Below are 14,213 nucleotides of genomic sequence, written 5' to 3' on the forward strand. Positions count from 1 at the left end.
ATAAGAAGTCAACTGTTAGATTCTCCATTTAATTCGAGAAGAAAAGTTACTCTTGCAAAATTATCATTAAAGTCCCTCCGTATGTTACGCCATTGGCAATTTTTTTAAAAATTGGTTTTATTAGTTATTGACAATTCACTACGATAATCTGCATGCAAAATTTAATTAAAATTGAGCTAGTATTTTAAAAGTTATGATAAATAAATAATTAATTATTCTTAACTTTAACTTCGTATCTTTGTTATTAAACATTTCTGAGAAAAATTTTATAATACTAGTCTATTTCTTTTTAAATCCTGTATCATGTATTAAAATTAATGACGTTTAAACTGGACCACCCTGTATACCTAGTTTTTTAACTTGACTACTACATCTCAAATATTTGACAAAATTTTTCTGAAAAATTGTCCATATTATTCAATCTAAAAACGCTGTTTTTATACTAAATATTTATATAAGAAATTATATCAAATTTAAATAAACAGTGTTATTAAATTGAATATTCAATATGTATTTTCTGCCAAAACATTTTTTTTCATCACCACAACCCATACCCCTCCATCCACCCCAAATATTTTTCCAGTGAGAAATTCTTTGGAAAAATCACTGCTTTTCGTCCATATTATCCATTCTAATAACGCTGGTTTTATACAAAATATATATACATATAAAATTATATCAAATTTTAATAAACAGTGTTATTAAATTAAATATTCAATACGTACTTTCTGCCAAAACATTTTTTTTCATCACCACTACCCATACCCCCCACCCACCCCAAACATTTTCCCAGTAAGAAATTTTTTGGAAAAATCACTGTTTTTCGTGCATAATATCCAATCTAATAGCACTGTTTTTGTATTAAATATTTATTAATATACATTACATTATACTAAATCTAAATAAATAAACTGTGTTATTAGATCGGATATTAACGACGAAACCAGCGTTAATTCATAGATATTATTTAGGAAAACAATGATTTTTGAAAACAATTTCTTACTGGTAAGTTGTGTGGGGTGGGTGGGGGGGGGGGGTAAGGAAAGAGTTAATTAAAACGGTTTTTTACTAGAAAATAACTGCTTGAGAAAAAAATGCTTTTTAAGAAAATTATAAGTGAAAATATACGTATATAATATACAATTCTGTTCTTAATAATATTAAAAAGTGTTTTTCGTACGTCGGGGAAAAATTATATAATAGCATTCATCACTCGCTAAAAATGTGTTCCATAGTATTTCCTCAAGTTTTTTTCGTCATGGTCCTTAAAGGCAATCGTGAATTTCTTCTGAATCGTTGTTAAGACACCAGTGATTTAGATCTTTATTTCCTTTAATTCAAGTATTAAAAATTGAATGAATAATAAAAAAAAAAAAAATAAGAAAAATGAATGGTTTCTATAAAAGTCTGACTAATAACTAAAGTAATTTACCACCGCTCACGAAAAAAAAACAAAGTTTTAAAGAAACGGGTTGAAAAATCCAAAATGGGCCGGTATTTTACTGCAAAAGTAAATCTAATTTGTTAGGTAGGTCTTATTCGGTGAAAAGTTGATAAAGAAAATCTATTTATCATTTGGAGCACTTAACGCCGCTGAAAAGCTGCTGAAAAGTAGGTATTTAAGTTCTGTTCAAAGTATGTTTTAAGCTGCTTGCGATTTCTTTTCCCCCTTATCGATGTGAAGACTTATTGATGTTCCACAAAGTTGCCTTTAGCCGGTGCTGCTTTCTGAATTGCACTCGACTGATAAATTATTAGTTTGCTTTTTTGAAAAGTACGATTGAATACAATCCGGGAAACTTTTGGCAATTTATTATAAAAGTTCAAACGAATAACTTACCGACACTGAAGAAATTATCCCACAAATCGGTCCTGCATAAATAAGCTTTTAGATCGTCTTCAGTCCGTCCAACAATGACAATTGGCGGAGCTACTAGGGTCCGAATAATAAGGAGAACAGTAAAGAATGCAATGATTATCCCAAGTCTTTTCAGAAGGTTCATATCGGTGATCTTAATGGCTTTGGCTGACCGAACTCGGAAAATCACTGATATTCTGAAATAACAAATAATGTTTTCTTTAAAGGGGGTTTGGACGATCGTTTTTCGCTTCAGGATAATAACGAAAAATAACGAGATGTTTCATAAATAAAATAAGCAAAAAAACTGTTAACGATTTTTATTATTATAGGTAATTTATACTGAATGAGTTATTTATTTTAATAGATATTACGCTACTTATAGTAAAAAATATTGAAAAGAAGAGGAAAATAGACTTATTCACGTATTTAAAAAAAATATGAAGTTAAATGTTAACTTTCGTTATATTTAATTTAATGTAAGTTTAATAAGGATGAATCTATTGATCTCTCAGCTCGTTTTTTCTCGTCAATATCCTACCTAACTTTATTATGAATATTGAAAACACTGATGAAAAAACCCACTTATTTAATAAAAATATCTAAATTGAACCAACATTTCGGTAGTTAAATAAAATTAAATTAAAAATATGAAAAATATACTTATCCTTTCTAATTTCTCGTCTGCCTTTTGTTTAAATCTTGTTTTTAATTCATTATAAATTGTTATAATAATTTTTTTATAAGTTACTTCTTTTAAAATTAAAAGGAGTTTGATCCTAATATAATGTAATGATAGAAGATATATGAATAAAATATATGTCAAATTATCAATTAATTTTGAAAATACCCTGTGCTATCTCTCTGTTTAGTAAAGGAATCCATATACTTAAAATAAACCGAACAAGTAACTAGGCTTTTATCTTAATTTTTTTTTGCCAATTGTTAAATTAACTGGGATTTTTATTTTTTTTTTAATTTTTACAAAACGAGAATTCGACTTTTCCACCTGTTTTCTATATCATCGTTTCATTTTTTAAATAGTGTTTGGATCGGCTGGAAATAGTGTTTTTCTCCCGTAATGTGTCTAATTAAACCCGAAAAACATCATTTGATTCCCACTTTCTTGTAATTTTTGAATTGAGATAAGAATATATAAACGAGAATTCGACTTTTCCACCTGTTTTCTATATCATCGTTTCATTTTCTAAATAGTGTTTGGATCGGCTGAAAATAGTGTTTTTCTCCCGTAATGTGTCTAATTAAACCCGAAAAACATCATTTAGTTCCCAGTTTCTTGTAATTTTTAAATTGAGATAAGGATATAAAAACGAGAATTCGACTTTTCCACCTGTTTTCTATATCATCGTTTCATTTTCTAAATAGTGTTTGGATCGGCTGAAAATAGTGTTTTTCTCCCGTAATGTGTCTAATTAAACCCGAAAAACATCATTTAGTTCCCAGTTTCTTGTAATTTTTAAATTGAGATAAGGATATAAAAACGAGAATTCGACTTTTCCACCTGTTTTCTATATCATCGTTTCATTTTCTAAATAGTGTTTGGATCGGCTGGAAATAGTGTTTTTCTCCCGTAATGTGTCTAATTACACCCAAAAAACATCATTTAGTTCCTAGTTTCTTGTAATTTTTAAATTGAGATAAGGATATAAAAACGGGAATTTGACTTTTCCACCTGTTTTCTATATCATCGTTTCATTTTCTAAATAGTGTTTGGATCGGCTGGAAATAGTGTTTTTCTCCCGTAATGTATCTAATTAAACCCGAAAAACATCATTTAGTTCCCAGTTTCTTGTAATTTTTAAATTGAGATAAGGATATAAAAACGAGAATTCGACTTTTCCACCTGTTTTCTATATCATCGTTTCATTTTCTAAATAGTGTTTGGATCGGCTGAAAATAGTGTTTTTCTCCCGTAATGTGTCTAATTAAACCCGAAAAACATCATTTAGTTCCCAGTTTCTTGTAATTTTTAAATTGAGATAAGGATATAAAAACGAGAATTCGACTTTTCCACCTGTTTTCTATATCATCGTTTCATTTTCTAAATAGTGTTTGGATCGGCTGGAAATAGTGTTTTTCTCCCGTAATGTGTCTAATTACACCCAAAAAACATCATTTAGTTCCTAGTTTCTTGTAATTTTTAAATTGAGATAAGGATATAAAAACGGGAATTTGACTTTTCCACCTGTTTTCTATATCATCGTTTCATTTTCTAAATAGTGTTTCGTTCGGCTGGAAATAGTGTTTTTCTCCCGTAATGTGTCTAATTAAACCCAAAAAACATGATTTAATTCCCAGTTTCTTGTAATTTTTAAATTGAGATAAGGATATAAAAACGAGAATTCGACTTTTCCACCTGTTTTCTATATCATCGTTTCATTTTCTAAATAGTGTTTGGATCGGCTGGAAATAGTGTTTTTCTCCCGTAATGTATCTAATTAAACCCGAAAAACATCATTTAGTTCCCAGTTTCTTGTAATTTTTAAATTGAGATAAGGATATAAAAACGAGAATTCGACTTTTCCACCTGTTTTCTATATCATCGTTTCATTTTCTAAATAGTGTTTGGATCGGCTGAAAATAGTGTTTTTCTCCCGTAATGTGTCTAATTAAACCCGAAAAACATCATTTAGTTCCCAGTTTCTTGTAATTTTTAAATTGAGATAAGGATATAAAAACGAGAATTCGACTTTTCCACCTGTTTTCTATATCATCGTTTCATTTTCTAAATAGTGTTTGGATCGGCTGAAAATAGTGTTTTTCTCCCGTAATGTGTCTAATTAAACCCGAAAAACATCATTTAGTTCCCAGTTTCTTGTAATTTTTAAATTGAGATAAGGATATAAAAACGAGAATTCGACTTTTCCACCTGTTTTCTATATCATCGTTTCATTTTCTAAATAGTGTTTGGATCGGCTGGAAATAGTGTTTTTCTCCCGTAATGTGTCTAATTACACCCAAAAAACATCATTTAGTTCCTAGTTTCTTGTAATTTTTAAATTGAGATAAGGATATAAAAACGGGAATTTGACTTTTCCACCTGTTTTCTATATCATCGTTTCATTTTCTAAATAGTGTTTCGTTCGGCTGGAAATAGTGTTTTTCTCCCGTAATGTGTCTAATTAAACCCAAAAAACATGATTTAATTTCCAGTTTCTTGTAATTTTTAAATTGAGATAAGGATATAAAAACGAGAATTCGACTTTTCCACCTGTTTTCTATATCATCGTTTCATTTTCTAAATAGTGTTTGGATCGGCTGAAAATAGTGTTTTTCTCCCGTAATGTATCTAATTAAACCCGAAAAACATCATTTAGTTCCCAGTTTCTTGTAATTTTTAAATTGAGATAAGGATATAAAAACGAGAATTCGACTTTTCCACCTGTTTTCTATATCATCGTTTCATTTTCTAAATAGTGTTTGGATCGGCTGAAAATAGTGTTTTTCTCCCGTAATGTGTCTAATTAAACCCGAAAAACATCATTTAGTTCCCAGTTTCTTGTAATTTTTAAATTGAGATAAGGATATAAAAACGAGAATTCGACTTTTCCACCTGTTTTCTATATCATCGTTTCATTTTCTAAATAGTGTTTGGATCGGCTGAAAATAGTGTTTTTCTCCCGTAATGTGTCTAATTAAACCCGAAAAACATCATTTAGTTCCCAGTTTCTTGTAATTTTTAAATTGAGATAAGGATATAAAAACGAGAATTCGACTTTTCCACCTGTTTTCTATATCATCGTTTCATTTTCTAAATAGTGTTTGGATCGGCTGAAAATAGTGTTTTTCTCCCGTAATGTGTCTAATTAAACCCGAAAAACATCATTTAGTTCCCAGTTTCTTGTAATTTTTAAATTGAGATAAGGATATAAAAACGAGAATTCGACTTTTCCACCTGTTTTCTATATCATCGTTTCATTTTCTAAATAGTGTTTGGATCGGCTGAAAATAGTGTTTTTCTCCCGTAATGTGTCTAATTAAACCCGAAAAACATCATTTAGTTCCCAGTTTCTTGTAATTTTTAAATTGAGATAAGGATATAAAAACGAGAATTCGACTTTTCCACCTGTTTTCTATATCATCGTTTCATTTTCTAAATAGTGTTTGGATCGGCTGAAAATAGTGTTTTTCTCCCGTAATGTGTCTAATTAAACCCGAAAAACATCATTTAGTTCCCAGTTTCTTGTAATTTTTAAATTGAGATAAGGATATAAAAACGAGAATTCGACTTTTCCACCTGTTTTCTATATCATCGTTTCATTTTCTAAATAGTGTTTGGATCGGCTGGAAATAGTGTTTTTCTCCCGTAATGTGTCTAATTACACCCAAAAAACATCATTTAGTTCCTAGTTTCTTGTAATTTTTAAATTGAGATAAGGATATAAAAACGGGAATTTGACTTTTCCACCTGTTTTCTATATCATCGTTTCATTTTCTAAATAGTGTTTCGTTCGGCTGGAAATAGTGTTTTTCTCCCGTAATGTGTCTAATTAAACCCAAAAAACATGATTTAATTCCCAGTTTCTTGTAATTTTTAAATTGAGATAAGGATATAAAAACGAGAATTCGACTTTTCCACCTGTTTTCTATATCATCGTTTCATTTTCTAAGTAGTGTTTGGATCGGCTGGAAATAGTGTTTTTCTGCCGTAATGTGTCTAATTAAACCCGAAAAACATAATTTAATTCCCAGTTTCTTGTAATTTTTAAATTGAGATAAGGATATAAAAACGAGAATTCGACTTTTCCACCTGTTTTCTATATCATCGTTTCATTTTCTAAATAGTGTTTGGATCGGCTGGAAATAGTGTTTTTCTCCCGTAATGTGTCTAATTACACCCAAAAAACATCATTTAGTTCCTAGTTTCTTGTAATTTTTAAATTGAGATAAGGATATAAAAACGGGAATTTGACTTTTCCACCTGTTTTCTATATCATCGTTTCATTTTCTAAGTAGTGTTTGGATCGGCTGGAAATAGTGTTTTTCTGCCGTAATGTGTCTAATTAAACCCAAAAAACATGATTTAATTCCCAGTTTCTTGTAATTTTTAAATTGAGATAAGGATATAAAAACGAGAATTCGACTTTTCCACCTGTTTTCTATATCATCGTTTCATTTTCTAAATAGTGTTTGGATCGGCTGGAAATAGTGTTTTTCTCCCGTAATGTGTCTAATTACACCCAAAAAACATCATTTAGTTCCTAGTTTCTTGTAATTTTTAAATTGAGATAAGGATATAAAAACGGGAATTTGACTTTTCCACCTGTTTTCTATATCATCGTTTCATTTTCTAAATAGTGTTTCGTTCGGCTGGAAATAGTGTTTTTCTCCCGTAATGTGTCTAATTAAACCCAAAAAACATGATTTAATTTCCAGTTTCTTGTAATTTTTAAATTGAGATAAGGATATAAAAACGAGAATTCGACTTTTCCACCTGTTTTCTATATCATCGTTTCATTTTCTAAATAGTGTTTGGATCGGCTGAAAATAGTGTTTTTCTCCCGTAATGTGTCTAATTAAACCCGAAAAACATCATTTAGTTCCCAGTTTCTTGTAATTTTTAAATTGAGATAAGGATATAAAAACGAGAATTCGACTTTTCCACCTGTTTTCTATATCATCGTTTCATTTTCTAAATAGTGTTTGGATCGGCTGAAAATAGTGTTTTTCTCCCGTAATGTGTCTAATTAAACCCGAAAAACATCATTTAGTTCCCAGTTTCTTGTAATTTTTAAATTGAGATAAGGATATAAAAACGAGAATTCGACTTTTCCACCTGTTTTCTATATCATCGTTTCATTTTCTAAATAGTGTTTGGATCGGCTGGAAATAGTGTTTTTCTCCCGTAATGTGTCTAATTACACCCAAAAAACATCATTTAGTTCCTAGTTTCTTGTAATTTTTAAATTGAGATAAGGATATAAAAACGGGAATTTGACTTTTCCACCTGTTTTCTATATCATCGTTTCATTTTCTAAATAGTGTTTCGTTCGGCTGGAAATAGTGTTTTTCTCCCGTAATGTGTCTAATTAAACCCAAAAAACATGATTTAATTTCCAGTTTCTTGTAATTTTTAAATTGAGATAAGGATATAAAAACGAGAATTCGACTTTTCCACCTGTTTTCTATATCATCGTTTCATTTTCTAAATAGTGTTTGGATCGGCTGAAAATAGTGTTTTTCTCCCGTAATGTATCTAATTAAACCCGAAAAACATCATTTAGTTCCCAGTTTCTTGTAATTTTTAAATTGAGATAAGGATATAAAAACGAGAATTCGACTTTTCCACCTGTTTTCTATATCATCGTTTCATTTTCTAAATAGTGTTTGGATCGGCTGAAAATAGTGTTTTTCTCCCGTAATGTGTCTAATTAAACCCGAAAAACATCATTTAGTTCCCAGTTTCTTGTAATTTTTAAATTGAGATAAGGATATAAAAACGAGAATTCGACTTTTCCACCTGTTTTCTATATCATCGTTTCATTTTCTAAATAGTGTTTGGATCGGCTGAAAATAGTGTTTTTCTCCCGTAATGTGTCTAATTAAACCCGAAAAACATCATTTAGTTCCCAGTTTCTTGTAATTTTTAAATTGAGATAAGGATATAAAAACGAGAATTCGACTTTTCCACCTGTTTTCTATATCATCGTTTCATTTTCTAAATAGTGTTTGGATCGGCTGAAAATAGCGTTTTTCTCCCGTAATGTGTCTAATTAAACCCGAAAAACATCATTTAGTTCCCAGTTTCTTGTAATTTTTAAATTGAGATAAGGATATAAAAACGAGAATTCGACTTTTCCACCTGTTTTCTATATCATCGTTTCATTTTCTAAATAGTGTTTGGATCGGCTGAAAATAGTGTTTTTCTCCCGTAATGTGTCTAATTAAACCCGAAAAACATCATTTAGTTCCCAGTTTCTTGTAATTTTTAAATTGAGATAAGGATATAAAAACGAGAATTCGACTTTTCCACCTGTTTTCTATATCATCGTTTCATTTTCTAAATAGTGTTTGGATCGGCTGAAAATAGTGTTTTTCTCCCGTAATGTGTCTAATTAAACCCGAAAAACATCATTTAGTTCCCAGTTTCTTGTAATTTTTAAATTGAGATAAGGATATAAAAACGAGAATTCGACTTTTCCACCTGTTTTCTATATCATCGTTTCATTTTCTAAATAGTGTTTGGATCGGCTGGAAATAGTGTTTTTCTCCCGTAATGTGTCTAATTACACCCAAAAAACATCATTTAGTTCCTAGTTTCTTGTAATTTTTAAATTGAGATAAGGATATAAAAACGGGAATTTGACTTTTCCACCTGTTTTCTATATCATCGTTTCATTTTCTAAATAGTGTTTCGTTCGGCTGGAAATAGTGTTTTTCTCCCGTAATGTGTCTAATTAAACCCAAAAAACATGATTTAATTCCCAGTTTCTTGTAATTTTTAAATTGAGATAAGGATATAAAAACGAGAATTCGACTTTTCCACCTGTTTTCTATATCATCGTTTCATTTTCTAAGTAGTGTTTGGATCGGCTGGAAATAGTGTTTTTCTGCCGTAATGTGTCTAATTAAACCCGAAAAACATAATTTAATTCCCAGTTTCTTGTAATTTTTAAATTGAGAAAAGGATATATAAACGAGAATTCGACTTTTCCACCTGTTTTCTATATCATCGTTTCATTTTCTAAATAGTGTTTGGATCGGCTGGAAATAGTGTTTTTCTGCCGTAATGTGTCTAATTAAACCCGAAAAACATAATATAATTCCCATATTCTTGTAATTTTCAAATTGAGATAAGGATATATAAACGAGAATTCGACTTTTCCACCTGTTTTCTATATTATCGTTTCATTTTCTCAATAGTGTTTTTCTCCCGTAATGTGTCTAATTATACCAAAAAAACATAATTTTATTCTCATCCTTTTACTGAACTTATATTAAATTAAATATAACGAAAGGTATCATTAAACATTTAAGTTCTTTTAAATACGTGAAAGTCTATTTTCATCTTTTCAATCATTGAACAATGAGTACTTTTCTAAATTAATTTTTTCTATAAGTGACATAATACCCAACAAAATAAGTAACTCATTATGAATTAGTCATAACAATACAGATTTTAATTATGTAACTAAAGAAAAGAGCCTTTTTGCATTTTAATTTCAGTACAATATGCATAAAACTCATAATAATTGAAAACTGGCCGCATTCGAACATAAGCAGCCAAACAAATAACAACTAATTATTCTGCTAAAATTACTTTAATTAATTAGAGTTAAATATATACGATGCCTTGTTTTAATAATATGCATTGAATAAATAAATTTGCTTCAAAAACTTGCTTTACATATTTAAACTATGCACAACTAATTATATCTCCGTCTCAGTCAAAAAAATGGTAATAAACTAAAGCGACTAAAATATGTAGATTTTCAATTAAATAAATCTAATTGTCTTGGTTTTAAAGCGAAGCAGTCGCAAATTTAGTCAAAAACTTTTAAACTTATTAATTACAGACACGGGCTCTAAGGAAATGCAAGTGCTTTTAATGGAGCTGACTACGTGTAAATTGTTTTATTGTTTCACTCTTTAACACTCTTCAAAGCGCCCTTTAAAAGGGAAATCTTTAAACCTCGTCTCCTAATTACAAACGCTAAAGACGAATCTGAATGTTTAATAAACCTTAGAAATAAGTTTTTAAAACTATATTATCAAGAAGTTGTTGATCATTCCAAATCGATTGATTAAATTATTATCGAAATAGCTTACAGCGAGCTGAACTTTCCCAATTAGCTTAGTAAAATCGATTTCCATATTCAGTCTCATACTTTACGTAAACAGAGGCAATTTAAATTAAATTATCACAGTTTCCATATGGTCAGGATGTAGTGGGATAAATTGCATAATGATAAACTGCGATAGAATCAATTTAATGTATTAAGTTAATATTTTTAACTTCAACTTTCTTGCCATTCAATGCATCTAAAGAAATGCGAAATCCTTTCTAGCGTAAAGCTAAAGCAACTATAAATATTTATATAAAGATTACCTTGTTTGCGTGAAAGTTTAAGGTTTTAACTTACCGCCATGTTTTAAGCATTAATGCTCCATAAGTTAAAGAAAATCCAATTTCTCGTAGCCAGATACGTGCGGTGCAGAAGTAGATGGTCGGCTTGAAGTACGTTACAATCATCTGGAAAATAACAGTAAAATAATTCAAGCGGTCTAACAAATTCAATAAGGAAAACCTTACAAAATGTTCTCATACATTTTAAAAATATTTCCTGATGAAAGACCGGTATTTCCGTGGCGATTGAAAAGGATCCCTTTTGTCTTACGTGCTCGGCTTTTGTAGATATTACTATAACGGATTTCCTTTAGCTGGGATTATAATTTTGAAGACAAATTACATAAAAATAATTGAAAATAACATCATATCCATTTAAGTTATGCATTAAACAAATTAGGAAGAATTGCTAAAAATTAGTAAACGACCATTAAGAATTCATGAGGTTAATTTAAAAAAATATATACTGAAAGTCGCATCACATCCATTTAAGTTATGCACTAATTCACTTGAGCTTTCTAATATTAAATGCTGTTTTTTATACGTTGAGGTAGAATTATATAATAGCATTCATGACTCGCTAAAATAGTATTTTAACAAATTTCTTTCATTCTTAATTTCTCATTTATTCCAGGGATTTGGAGTCCTAGTAAATTCAAGAATTAAAAATACTTCAAATGCTTGGAATACTGAAGTAGTTACTCCAGATGTCTGGAACTAATAAAATATGAGTTTAAAATACTGGAATAAACCCAGTTGGTGTTCCTGGAGCATATCAAGCCCAAATTGGCACCTCGAAGTGTATTTTAGCTTTCATTGAAAAAATTACGAAAGAAGCTTCTTTAATCAAGTTTTAATTAATCAGGTTAAAAAAAAAGGACAGCGGTAACTTGGGTCATAATTCTACTTTTACTGCTCAGATCTGCATGAATTTTATATTAAAATTTTGCTTGAATGTGTTGCAGCTTTTATTGAAAAAGTTATGAATATCCATAAAGCAGAACCTTTTTTATCTAAGATTTTGGATATAAGGTTTAAGAGAAAACACAGTTCTAAGTAACTTCAATTATAACTCTACTTCTAGTAATCAAATCTGCATGATTTTTCTGTTAAAAGGTACCTTGAAGTGCTCTTTAGCTTTTACTGAAAAAATTACGAAAATGCGTGAGTTTAAAGCTTCTTTAATCAAGTCTTTGGAAATCAGGCCCAAAAGGAAGGACACTTATAGGTAACTTGGGTTATGACTCTACTTCTAGTCCTCAGATCTCCATGATTTTTATGTTATAAGATACCTTTGAGTATTCCTCAGTTTCAATTGAAAAAATTACAAAAATCCATGAATCAGAACCTTTCTTATCCAAGTTCTTGAAAATCAGGTTCAAGACGAAGGATAGTTTTAGGTAACATGAGTTATAATTCTATTTTTAGTACTTATATCTGCATAATTTTTGCATTAAAAGATACCGTGGAATATTCTGCAGCTTCTGTTGAAAAAATCATAAAAATCCATGAATCAGAATCTCTGTTATCCAAGTTTTTAGAAATCAAGTCCAACAGAAAGGACAGTTCAAGGTAACTTGGGTTATAGTTTCACTTGTAGTACTCAGATATGTAATATTTTTGGGTCAAGAAGTATTACGAAAATTCATGCTTCAAAACCTTTTTTATACAAGTTTTTGATTTAAGAGAAAAGAGAGTTCTACGTAAATTGGATTATAACTCCACTTCTAGTGCTCAGATCTGCATTATTTTCGCATTAAAAAGTACTTTGAAGTCTTGTCCAGCTTTCATTGAAAAAAACATGCAAATCCATGAATCAGAATTTTCTTGATCCAAATTTTTGAAAATCAGGCTCCAAGAGGAAAGAGTCATTTTTGTATAACTTGAGTCATAACTCTACTACTTATGCTCAGATCTGCAAGATTGTTATGTTATAAGGTACTTTGGAGTATTCTTTAGTTTCAGTTGTAAAAATTACAAAAATCCATGAAGCAGAACCTTTCATATCCAAGTTTTTGGAAATCAGGTCCAAGACGAAGGACAGTTTTAGGTAACTTGGGTCATAACTCTATTTCTAGTACTCATAACCGCACGATGTTTGCACTGGAAGATACCTTTGAATATTCTGCAGCTTTTATTGAAAAAATTACAGAAATTCATGCATCAGAACCTTTTTTATCTAAGTTTTTGCAAATCAAGTCTAAGGACAGTTCGAAACAACTTGGGTCATAGCTTCACTTCTAGTGCTCAGATATGTATAAGTTTCATATCAAGAGGTACCTTGGAGTGTTTTTCAGCTTTTCTTGAAAAAATTATAAAAATCCATGCACTAGAACCTTTTTCATCCAAGTTGTTGCAAATAAGATTTATGAGGAAAGACAGTTCTAGGTAACTTGGTTTACAACTCCACTTGTAGTGCTCAGATTTGCATTATTTCTCCACTGAAAGGTCCCTTGAAGTATTGTTCAGCTTTCTTTGAAAAAACCATGAAAATCCATGCATTAGAACCTTTTTAATCCAAGTTTGTGGAAATCAGGTTCAAAACGAAGGATAGTTTTAGGTAACTTGGGTCATAACTCAATTTTTAGTACTCATATCTGCATGGTTTTTGCATTAAAAAAAACCTTGAAATATTCTGCAGCTTTCATTGAAAAAATTATAAAAATCAATGCACCAGAACCTTTTTCATCCAAGTTTTTGCAAATAAGATTTAAGAGGAAAGATAGTTCTAGGTAAATTAAATTATAACTCTACTTTTAGTGCTCAGATCTGCATTATTTTTGCATTAAAAGGTACTTTGAAGTCTTGTCCAGTTTTCATTGAAAAAAACATGAAAATCCATGAATCAGAATTTTCTTGATCCAAATTTTTGGAAATCAGGTCCACGAGGAAAGAGACATTTTCAGGTAACTTGAGTCATAACTCTACTACTCGTGCTCATATCTGCATGATTGTTATGTTTTAAGGTACTTTGGAGTATTCTTTAGTTTCAGTTGTAAAAATTACAAAAATCCATGAAGCAGAACCTTTCTTATCCAAGTTTTTGGAAATCAGATCCAAGACGAAGGACAGTTTTAGGTAACTTGGGTCACAGCTCTATTTCTAGTATTCATATCCACATGATTTGAACATGATTTGCATTAAAAGATACCTTAGAATGTTTTGCAGCTTCCATTGAAATTAAAAAATTACAAAAATTCATGCATCAACTTTTTTTTATTTGAGTTCAAAAAGAAAGGACAGTTCTAGGTAACTTGTATCATAACT

The 14,213-nt window shown here is 30.0% G+C and overlaps 1 protein-coding gene across 2 annotated transcripts in view; it reads right to left on the reverse strand.

Annotated features, from left to right (window-relative positions):
* LOC126748682 (probable G-protein coupled receptor 158) overlaps positions 1–14,213 on the reverse strand; it is a 288,292-nt gene that overhangs the window by 45,095 nt on the left and 228,984 nt on the right. For both annotated transcript variants that reach the window (XM_050458061.1, XM_050458062.1), the window contains exons 7-8: positions 10,963–11,072; positions 1,841–2,055 (exon numbers count right to left, since the gene is read on the reverse strand). In XM_050458061.1, the coding sequence (XP_050314018.1) occupies positions 1,841–2,055; positions 10,963–11,072 (325 nt within the window). The remainder of the gene's footprint in view (positions 1–1,840; positions 2,056–10,962; positions 11,073–14,213) is intronic.

This window comes from Anthonomus grandis, chromosome 22 (genome assembly GCF_022605725.1).
Source record: "Anthonomus grandis grandis chromosome 22, icAntGran1.3, whole genome shotgun sequence".
Lineage (NCBI taxonomy): Eukaryota > Metazoa > Arthropoda > Insecta > Coleoptera > Curculionidae > Anthonomus > Anthonomus grandis.